Source organism: Lepidochelys olivacea (assembly GCF_965140295.1).
Source record: "Lepidochelys olivacea isolate rLepOli2 genome assembly, chromosome: 7".
NCBI lineage: Eukaryota > Metazoa > Chordata > Testudines > Cheloniidae > Lepidochelys > Lepidochelys olivacea.
Genome location: NC_140417.1, coordinates 2,014,099 through 2,025,698, shown reverse-complemented (window position 1 = coordinate 2,025,698; position 11,600 = coordinate 2,014,099). Strand labels below are relative to the sequence as shown.

The 11,600-nt window shown below is 43.4% G+C and overlaps 1 protein-coding gene across 4 annotated transcripts in view; it reads left to right on the top strand.

Moving 5' to 3' along the window:
* Positions 1–11,600, top strand: part of ACOX2 (acyl-CoA oxidase 2) — a 30,837-nt gene that overhangs the window by 3,253 nt on the left and 15,984 nt on the right. For all 4 annotated transcript variants that reach the window (XM_084633669.1, XM_084633671.1, XM_084633670.1 and 1 more), the window contains 7 exons: positions 1,462–1,624; positions 4,653–4,804; positions 5,695–5,802; positions 7,807–7,926; positions 8,499–8,614; positions 9,448–9,620; positions 11,197–11,359. In XM_084633669.1, coding sequence (XP_084489795.1) covers positions 1,462–1,624; positions 4,653–4,804; positions 5,695–5,802; positions 7,807–7,926; positions 8,499–8,614; positions 9,448–9,620; positions 11,197–11,359 — 995 coding nt within the window. The remainder of the gene's footprint in view (positions 1–1,461; positions 1,625–4,652; positions 4,805–5,694; positions 5,803–7,806; positions 7,927–8,498; positions 8,615–9,447; positions 9,621–11,196; positions 11,360–11,600) is intronic.

Here is an 11,600-nt window from a genome sequence, read left to right as displayed (position 1 = left end):
GGGGGGAACAAAGGGTTTGTCTGTCTGTGTGATGATTCTGCCAGGAACAGATCAGGAATGCAGCCTCACGACTCCTGTTAAGTTAGTAAGTAATCTAGCTAGAAATGAGTTAGATTTCCTTTTGTTTAATGGCTGGTAAAATAAGTTGTGCTGGATGGAATGTATATTCCTGTTTTTGTGTCTTTTTGTAACTTAAGATTTTGCCTAGAGGGATTCTCTGTGTTTTGCATCTGATTCCCTTGTAAGGTATTTACCATCCTGATTTTACAGAGGTGATTCTTTTACCTTTTCTTTAATTAAAATTCTTCTTTTAAGAACCTGATTGATTTTTCATCATTTTTAAGATCCAAGGGTTTGGGTCTGTGTTCACTTGTACAAATTGGTGAGGATTCTTATCAAGCCTTCCCCAGGAAAGGGGGTGTAGGGCTTGGGGGGATATTTTTGGGGAAGACGTCTCCAAGTGGTCTCTTTCCCTGGTCTTTATTTAAAACGCTTGGTTGTGGCAGCATACGGTTCAAGGACAAGGCAAAGTTTGTACCTTGGGGAAGTTTTTAACCTAAGCTGGTACGAATAAGCTTAGGGGGTCTTTCATGCGGGTCCCCACATCTGTACCCTAGAGTTCAGAGTGGGGAAGGAACCTTGACACCCCTGTTCTCCCCTAGGGGTGTCTGGACCCTGACTGTCACACTCCCTAACTACAAGTAGGCAACTGATTTGACTGGTCCTTCCTACCCTGCTGCATAGAGAGCTGGGATCCCAGAGTGCATTGCTCCACATGATGCACATGTCCCCTGGGCACTGTCCCCCAGCTGAGGCAGTATGGGACAGTGGCCAGGGTAGTCCCAGGATGCACTGACACAAAGACAGTGACGCAGCATGGTATGGGTGGGCAGGCAAACACAGTTGGATACAGGGTTGTGTTACGAAACACCGGCTGTGTGGACACAATACAATGTGGTGTGGTAGCCGTGTCAAACGAGCATGTCATGACCAGGTTACCATACCGCTTGTACTCACCATGCAGACAGGACTCTGGAGGTAGCCTGGCTGCAAACAAAGCCTACAGCCGTGCCAATGCCAAGGAGGGGGCCAGAGCGGGAGCATGTGTGGTCTGGAGGAGGTTTCTGGCCTTGTCATGCGAAGGAGGGCTGGAAAACAGATCACTAAAATTAAGCTGTGAAGGGAAGAGGGGGATTCTGTGAGTTTGATCAGGTCGAATCCTTGCCTGTGTAGATCACATAGCTCTGCGTCACCCGAAATAGATGCTGGGACCAGGGTTGTCTGCAGAGAGCTCTGCCAGGTGAGGCTTTCCCTGTGGGCAGCCAACACCGTGGTAAAGCTTTCCATGGCTGCAGCTTGCTTTCAAACACAGCTCAGGGTTTGCTGAGAGACTAATCATATTGGGGCAGAGGACCCCAAGCTGTATTACCGCGGAGTGAGCTCTCCTGTTCTGTTTTACAGAGGCAGTTATCCACAGTGACCCCGGCTTTAGCAGAGAAAACCAATACTTTCAGAGCCAGAATGAGAGGTATGAAGCAGCAGTCAGAAAGTCTGTCCACCTCAAAGAGAAGATGCATCAAATGGGATGGACTGAAAACAGGCCTGAAATTAAGTACTGCTACAGGTAATGGCTTTAATATTGTTATTATTTTTCTTTTAAAAAAAAATCTGCTTAAATCACACACACCCCAGTTAAGAGGCTGGAGGCTGCAACTGTTAATGGACAGATTAACAGGGGTTCCCCCACAAGCATGCTACAGATTTTTACTTTAGCACTCTGCCTCAGAGGAAAGAAAAACATTGGTATAAAACTCCAAGGGAACCACTCAAGAAGTAGTATACAGCTGCTCCTGCAGAGTAATAAAGGTGACTCAGCATACTGGAAATGGCAGCAGATCCAGCTTCCTCGCACTGTCCTTTCACACTCCCTTCCCACGGGTGCTGCTTGTGAAGACAGATGTGGCCTGGAAGAACTCAGGCCAGGCTCCCAACTCACATGATCCTTTTAAACAATCCACAAGAACAACCAGAAACATATTAAAAATTCCGAGTTGAAATGTGCGAGTGGAAGGTCAGCATTTACCCGCGAGGTGGTGGCATGAGGCCTGGACTGATAACTCCGATTCCCCATGAAAGGTTCTCATCCCCACAGTTGAAACCAGAGAATGCCGTCCCAACTGACTTCTTAAGTCTCTTCCGTAGGATAAAACGCTACTCCAGTGAAAGGCCACTAGTACGACAATCTGACAACGTGGTTTGCAAACAGTCACTGCAGCTCAGCTTTTGAATTCATGAAAAAGGCAGGGAATTTACAAAGTTGTTGGATAAGTTCCATTTTTTTAATAAAAAAATGTTTGGTTCGTGTATTTATTTAGCTATATGCATAAAGGAGGAAAGCTGCTACCCTGGGCTCTGGGCTCCTTTGATAGAATTTTTAAATGCAATGACAAAATAACCAGCGGCTTTCCCCAACCAGAAAATAAGAAAATAACTAATCAGCACCCTGATGATAACCCACCACATCTGCTTTCATCAGGCCCCTTTCCCCATTTACATTAATGGGACCAGTCATGTGCTTCCAGTTAAGCGTGTGCATAAGTGCTTTGTTGAAACAGGGCTGAGTACCTTGCAGGAGGACCGAGTCCCTAGCCTGCATCTCATATATAATCACATGGCAAGTTCTTCAAAGGGCCTCACAGTGCTGGAGATTGTCAGGGTTCCCTCCCCACTCTGAACTCTGGGGTACAGATGTGCATGAAAGACCCCATAAGCTTATTTCTACCAGCTTAGGTTAAAAACTTCCCCAAGGCACAAATCCTTCCTTGTCCTTGGACAGTATTGCTGCCACCACCAAGTGAGTTAGACAAAGATTCAGGAAAAGGACCACTTGGAGTTCCTGTTTCCCCAAAATATCCCCCCAAACCTCTACACCCCCTTTCCTGGAGAGGCTTGAGAATAATATACCAACCAACAGGTTAACCAAGTAAGCACAGACCAGACCCTTGAGTTTTTATGACACTAAAAACCAATCAGGTTCTTAAAAGAAGAACTTTATTATAAAGAAAAAAGTAAAAGAAGCACTTCTATAAAATCAGGATGGAAGGTAATTTTACAGGGTAATAAGATTTAAAACACAGAGGATTCCCCTCTAGGCTCAACTTCAAATTTACAAAAAGCAGGAATAAACCTCCCTCTTAGCGTAGGAAAAATTCACAAGCTAAAACAAAAGATAATCTAACGCATTTCCTTGCTATTACTGACAATTTTTGTAATCTTAGATGCTTATTTCAGGTAGGGTTTTAGGAGATGTTTTTTTCCTGCCCTGGTCCCTCTCTGTCCGAGAGAGAACAACAAAGAGGGCACAAACAAAAACCTCCCCCCACAGATTTGAAAGGATCTTCTTCCCTTATTGGTCCTTTTGGTCAGGTGCCAACCAGGTTATTTGAGCTTCTTAACCCCGTACAGGTAAAGGAGGGATTTTATGCTACCCTTAGCTGTATGTTTATGACAGAGATAGTGAAACAGTGGCAAGTATCTCTACAACCTGTTTTGAAAATTCATTTTTAATAATGTATATTCCTAGCTAGCTAGCTAAAGCGTGTATCACTACTGTGCAGTGCAATCTTCCTTCAACCATTCCCTTACACACATTTCTTCTGCCCCACCCTAGATGATCTTGAAGCTCTCCAAGGTCCTGTATAACAGGAAGGGGATGATCATTTATTAAAGAGAACAGGTGTCCAACAGTTTCTAACAGAGGTGCCTGTGGTGGCATTGCAGTAAAACAAGGGGTTGCGAATGATCTAAGGAGATAGATTAATCAGCTCCGCTGAGCAAAGATTTCCACATGTGACAAAACGTGAGCTACCTTCTGTGCAGAAGGAGAAACTCCAGAAGGAAGGCACTTCAGACTCCTTCTACTTCTTCTCACTGTTTCTATTTTATACAAATAATTAAATATTTTACAAAAGAGAAATTTTCACCATGTGCTACTGAAATGAGATTATCTAAATTCCTATGGGCTGCAGAATCTTAGAATGCACCATTCTGGGACGGCACCATGCAGTTGAGATGGCTGGCATGTTGTCAGAGGAACTGACTAGACTTTTTAAAAAAAAGTTAGGTAAGTTCAAAGTTGTCTAAGTCCTAAGTGACAGCAGATGCAGCTCAGTCCATTCCAGCTGAAATCAGTGATATTCAGTATTTTTGGTTGTGATTTAAATAGAAGGAAGAGGAAAGATGAAAGGGGGAAAAGAGAAGAAAGGGTTAATAAAAATCAAAGAAAGTTTAGGGGTTGGATGGTGTTTTTTAGAATCTCAGTTCAATACTACTAAGCTGATCCGAAAAGAGAGAACACCTTTCCACATTGCCAATTAAAAGACAAGGGAGGTGTAATCATCAAACAAATAACTCTCAAGCAAGGTATGCTATTAAAGACAAAACAGAACCAGCTTTGAAGGATTATTTTTCTCGCACTTCCTGTGTAGATGCATTCTGTTACAAAATTCATTCAAAAGGTCAGTAACAATGGGAACTCAGAACTGGTAGGTGCTGAAGTTTTTTTAAAAATGCCTTATGCATTGGGCCGGTTGCATTAACCATATTCTTGGAACTAGCACTCATGCAGAATACTGTCCGTACGTTCCTTCCAGGGCACTTGGAGGAGACCTAGCATTTAACGTCCACAGAGTCTTTAAGAACAGTATCTTGGCCCTGGGAACAGATGAACAGATTGCCAAGTGGATCCCACCTGCTGACAAATACCACATTATAGGAACCTATGCTCAAACTGAATTGGGACATGGTAAGTCTACAGAGAAAATGTAGCTTTTCCTTAGGAAGAAAAACACTGGCCCGGATGCTCAATTGGTGTAAATTGGCTCAGCCTTATGGACTTCATCTTAGGATATGGCCAAAGATTGTTTACAACATGAGACGCCCTTTGGGGCAATCAGCTGCTCCCACCCAACAAATTTCAGAGACTTGAGTTTAGAGGCTGTGGAGATGTTCAGCTGCGGATTGCACGAGAGTCCCAAAGGAAGAGGAAAAGCCTTTCTCGCTTTATAGAGCTGGCAGGAAAAAAATGAGTGTCAGAGAAAGTCTGCTGGAAGCTGAGCTTTGCTTTTTGATTCTGAAAAGTTCAGGTGGTGGAAGGGGAAGACTTGCAGTTGGGTGCCAGAAAACAGGCATCCAAGAGGGTCACCCTCATCCCAGGAGTTGGTTGGGGGGATATATTTGGTTATACGTTTTCTATTCCTGGGAGAGGGATTTGCCAGGTTACATCAAAGGTAGATGTGCTTGGGAGATGGGTTTTAGGGTAGCACTCACCAGGCTGGGTTCCAAGCCAGAGAGTAAACCACAACATTTGGGGAGTGTCCATACTAGCTTCCAAAAAGGTGTAACGACTGCAAGTTAACTCAGGGGAAAAAACGGTAGTGTAAAAAGACTCCAGAAGCCAACAGATTAGGCCCAGCCTTAAATATCCTATGGAGACAGCTGCAAGGGCCTGCACTGAATGCACAGTCTCTGGCAGATCCTTCTCTGAGAGGAAGGGGCCTGGTAGGAAGGGAGAGCTAACGATCTACCAGAGGTCCTGTGTCACTTTTCTTCAGTGAGGCCTCAAGGATGTGGTGTCTGTCTCTCAGATGACCCTTCTGACATACTGAGGGATTATGTCCATTTATCTTTGTGCAGGGACATTTCTTCGGGGTTTGGAGACAACAGCGGTTTTTGACATTTCCACTCAGGAATTTACACTGAATACACCAAAGATCTCTGCAATGAAGTGGTGGCCTGGAGACTGTAAGTACCAAACTCAGAATTACACTCTAGTGTTCCTAGTCTGCACCATTCAGTCACTCTCCCCTCCCGCTCCCCGACTTAACTTGGCATGTGGGTGTCAGAGCTGCCTTTGCTTACTCCCTAAAACATATTAGGATTACATTTTAAAGCTGAGCTTTGTGACTGGGTGAGCCACTTGTTGTAAATATTTATTCATGTATTTAAAAGTCAAAAAGGACCATTATGATCATCTAGACTGACCTCCAGCACAGCACAGGCCAGAGAGATCCACCCAGTGACTCCTGCTATGCAGGGAATCCTTCTTCTCTACTCCAAGTGACACTGTGTGCCCAGTGACTTGTGGTTGAACTAAAACAGATCTTGGAGTTACTTCCAGTCTCTGTTTAAAGACTCAAGTGATAGTGAATGTATCACCCCCTTTGGTAAGTTGTTCCAGAGGTTAATTATCCCCCCACTGTTAAACATTTCACCCTAACTCCAATTAAAAATTTCTAGCTTCGATTTCCAGCAAGTGGATCTTGTTAAGCCTTCGGGTAAGTCGACACGGCAACTGGAGATGTGATTGCAGCATGTATAGACACACCTCAGATAGCTTTAACCTCGCACACTTGGGTAGCAGAGCAGTGAAGCTGCAGTAACATGGGCTACAGCATGGGCAGTTCAGTCCTGCCTGGAACCCTGGGTACTCACTCGGTTGGCTACTCCGCGGTACCATGGTTTCACTGCTGTTGATACTCTTGCTAGCTCGAGTGAAGCTAGCTCGTGTACATCTACACATGCTGCAAGCACACCTCCAAATGCAGTGTGGAAATACAAAAAGAAAAGGAGGACTTGTGGCACCTTAGAGACGAACCAATTTGAGCATAAGCTTTCGTGAGCTACAGCTCACTTCATCCGATGAAGTGAGCTGTAGCTCACGAAAGCTCATGCTCAAATAAATTGGTTCGTCTCTAAGGTGCCACAAGTCCTCCTTTTCTTTTTGCGACTACAGACTAACACGGCTGTTACTCTGAAACCTGTGGAAATACAGACTCTTTGCCTGCTGTAGCAAAGGGCTCCCTCCTGTGGTGTGCAGTGATCACTCAGTGCTTAAGGTGCTTGCGAGAGCTCTGCTTTATTCTGTGTCCAGTTCCCCTTGACTGTGTTTAACAAGAGCTTCACCACACCCCAACCAGCATCTGTCTGAGAAGCTCAGCCCTAAAAGCCACAGTCCCCAATATCACAAGTGGCTGATGTCTTCTCCCTGCGTAGGTACTCACAGATCACAATTAACCCTGCGATCAGTTTGCTACCAGCAGGTGGCAGGCTTTCCCAAAGTACCTTTAGAAATTAGAAACCAGCGAAAGGACTGGGTTTTGTCCCCTCAGTCTGCATGTGGAAGGAAGGAAGGAATAGTTTTCTGATTACAGAGAAGGATGGAACCAGGAGCCGTGGGATCAGGGCATTCATTTCTTGTGCTAGTTTCCTTATCTGTAACAGTGGGATAACACACCCAGTACCCCCTGTGCAGGATGTTGAGAGGAAAAATTCACTAATGTCGGGAAAGCTACAGAAGTGCAGAGTATCAGAACCTATACTCACAAGCCAGTGTCTCAGGTTCCCCTTGGTTTGAGGATGGCACGTTCCACATACAACTGCAGAACCCAAGGCAATTACTACAAAATACTTCACACTTCAATAGCATCTTAAATATTCTAGGACCTGTATGAACATTAACTATTTACGTAGATGAGTCTCCTCATTTCAAAGGGAAACTGAGGCAGGAGAATTAAGTGATTTGCACAAGATAATCCAGAAAATGAACAGTGCTAGGAGAACTACTCAGGGACTTCCTGGCTCCTAAGGTCCCTGCTCAATCCACTAGATCACATCTTTCTCGAGGAACCATTCACTATCGACTACTACATGTGTTACGTCAAACAGAACCAATGTCTGCTGCATTGAACTATAAAAGCATTTATTGTATCTAATCTTAGAGAAACCTGGTATTCTTTCTCCTTCTAGTGGGCAGATCAGCAACCCACGCTGTGGTTTTTGCCCAGTTGTATATTAAAGGAAAGTGCTGTGGTTTGCATGCCTTCATCCTGCAGATCCGCAGCCTTTGTGACCATTCACCTGTGCCAGGTAATTTACTCCAGATCCTACAGTGATGCTTCAGTTACCTTGTCTAGTTCACTCTCAACATATTTTCTAAACACTGGGCCGGAATTTTGAATAGTTCTACATGGACACCTGACAACTGTCCCAATGTAGCACCAAGTACTTATAAAGATATTCCTGAAGTTTCAGGGGAGTCACAAGCAGTGTTTACAATTGTCAAACATTGACCCAGCATAGCTATAATTCCCCCAAGCCCTTTAACTGAAGAATCATTGGTAATGCCCTTTGGCAGCTTCAGCCTAAATCTACTTTCAATTGTGAAATGTCAAGGCTCCTAGCTGTGCTGCTGTAACCATTTTTGGTATTAACATTTGAACCCTGGTCCCCAGGCAGCACCTATAAATCAGTAGATAGGTAAGGTAGGCAGACAGCCCTTTGAGATTCAGTTACCTCCCTCGCACCCTGGGAAAAGTTTTCTTCAAGGGAAGGGTCAGGGAGTTGAATTTTAACTTGTGCTAGATCTACAAACCTATTGAAGTACTAAGAAAAACAAAGTTCCAATGGAAGTAAACAGGATCCATCTTCCCATTCCTTAGGGGTCATTGTGGGAGACATCGGTCCCAAAATGAATTTTGAACACATTGACAATGGCTATCTCATGCTGCAGAACATTAATATTCCCAGAGAAAACATGCTGAGCAGATTCTCTCAGGTACGTGATGCATTAAATCACAAACACTTCAAGCAGATCCAAAAACATCTAGAGTTATGGAAAAATGTTATCCTCAGATATGCATGCAACTTCAGTTGAACTCACTGGGAATTGTAGATGAGGGTGGAATTTACCTGTATCCTAAATGTACTCTGTACATCAGGAATTACAAGTTAGCGGTTAAGGCAGCGTGTGCCTTACATGCCAAACATGCGCCCTGCATGACCCCATTTTCAGATGTGTTGCTTCCCGCAGCCCCAGACAGGATGGAGGGCGCCATTTAAAAATGGCAGCCTCCATGCAGCCTGATCTTGCACACACCCTACACGCAAGATCATGCTGCATGGATGATGCCATGTTGCTTTACAAAAGGGCATCCTTTGCACAGTGTGACCTCCCACACGCACGGTGTGTGTGTGAAGTCATGCTGCATGGAAGGTGCCATTTTGTAGAGCAAAATAGCATCTTCCATGCAGCATGACCTCACACGTATGGCTGTGCCGTGTGGAGAACACCATTTTGTAAAATGGTATCCTCCACACATGCAGGATTGCTGCAACCTCATCCGCTGATGGAGTGACCCCGCTTGGGGTCACAACCCACAGTTTGGGAACTGCTGTGATAAAGATTATGATGCAGGCAAAATATATTAGTGTCAGCAGAAGAAAGAGCATGTGTATCTTAAAATGGGTACTTTATCCCTTAAATACTGGAATATTTAGCTCCATGTTCATTTTGCTCAATACAAAATGACCACAGAACCATCTATTTTACTAAAGACAACTATTGCCCTCCATGGGTGCTGTTTTATTACTCTGTATTTCAAAGTCTAGGTTCTACCGGATGGCACCTACGTGAAACAAGGGTCTGATAAGATTAACTACTTGACCATGATTGTGACACGTGTTCAGATGCTTTGGACTGAAGTTATACCCATGCTGTTGAGGGCCTGCACCATCGCCATCAGATATTCTGTGGTTCGCCGGCAGTCCAAGTTGAACCCTAGGTAATGGCATGCAGATAAACAAGGGGGACAGGTGCAGTGTCACACTGTGCCCCCCTTCTCTATTTTATGCTTTTATTCCTGTCTCCTTTCACACGTGATCTCATCATCGTGTCATCAGTTTATTCACCTTTCTATTTGAGGAAGGAAATTAACATCTTCCATCGCTATTCACACTAACAACTTTTCAGCCAAATCCCAGGAGACCCCATTCACAATTACTGTCTGAGATAAGACCCAAGCTTTATATACTCCAACAGCCAGGAAAGATCACTTGTTATCTTCTCCCTGATTGGCCTTCCTTCATGATTACATAATCCAGCAGAATCTTGAAAAAAACACTGATGGGGTAGAGAATTCTTCTTCAGTCCCATTCTATTAGTGGATGAGACATTAAACTGATTCGCTAGTGAATGCAGTGTTGGTGTAGCCATGTCACTCCCAAACCTGAAGAAGAGCTCTGTGTAGCTCGAAAGTTTCTCTTTTTCACCAACAGTTGGTCCAGTAAAAGATATTACCTCACCCACTTTGTCCCTAGTGAATAGCTACATTGTAGAATTTTTATTAGCATTATAAGTCCCTGTGTAATGACTGTGTTAGATGGCTATTGTACAATTGACTTAGACCCAAAACTTTAAATACTTTCATGATTGATTGATTTATTTTAGAATTCCAGTGAAAACAAAGTCTCCTTCAAATGTGCAACTCAAACACTGCACCAGTTTGCTAATAGGAAGCTGACTAGTTCAGTTTCACGGGCAAGCTCAATTTTGGGCAAAAACTAAACACAGAAAAAAGTGAAGAATAAATTAGACTATTAAAAAAAGCAGTAAGGTCCAAATATTTTCATAAGAAATGCAGGGTTTGACCCAAAGGATAGGTATTATATACTTTTATAATCTTTAATCTAACAGTGCACATTAAAAAATACACATTCTGTATTCAAGAGAGCTTTTGAAGTTTGACCATTTGGATTGGACTATTAATACTAATAATAACACCAGACAATCTGTAAGTGTGTGTCTCTGTGTAATGAAGTTGTTGCTGTTGCTAGGGCTTTTCCACTTCTATTTTCGATTATTCTTTCCCCCAGTTGAAGAAGAAATTTTGCTGAAGCACCTTTAACCTTCTGTGCCTTTATTACAGAAACATTGGCAGGAGTTGGTCAGTTTGTGAGCTGCTTTCAGACCAGAGGAGCCTGCTTGCAAAGCAAAAATACCTTGGGCTCCTTAGATTACAAATTTCAGAGTAACAGCCGTGTTAGTCTGTATTCGCAAAAAGAAAAGGAGTACTTGTGGCACCTTAGAGACTAACCAATTTATTAGAGCATAAGCTTTCGTGAGCTACAGCTCACTTCCTCAGATGCATATCGTGGAAACTGCAGTGCAGTTTCCACGATATGCATCTGAGGAAGTGAGCTGTAGCTCACGAAAGCTTATGCTCTAATAAATTGGTTAGTCTCTAAGGTGCCACAAGTACTCCTTTTCTTTTTAGATTACAAAGGCATTTCAAACTAAACTAATAATAATTGCTGTCCACAGCCTTCCATACTTTATAATCAGAAATCATCTTCCTACAGTGACCCAGAGGCAAAAATCCTAGACTACCAGACTCAGCAACAGAAGCTACTACCTCTGCTAGCAACAGCCTATGCCTTTCATTTCATGAATGCCTTCGTGAATGAGTTCTACAACAAAGGATACACCGAGATCAAACAGGGGAATTTTGATTCACTACCTGAGGTAATTTGCAACAAAAATAATAAAATAATCATTACCATTATTTGCACACACTGTGCATTTTAATCCCTAGATCTCACAAATAATTTACAAAGCACCCCACTAGACAGATGGGAAACTGAACCACTAGGATCTTAAATTATTTGCCCAAGGCCCACAGAGAGATTACAACTCAGATCTGGACATCCAGAGTTATCTGCATGCAAGAGACAGCATTTGAAAGGTTTTTTTAGCTTGAGAAAAC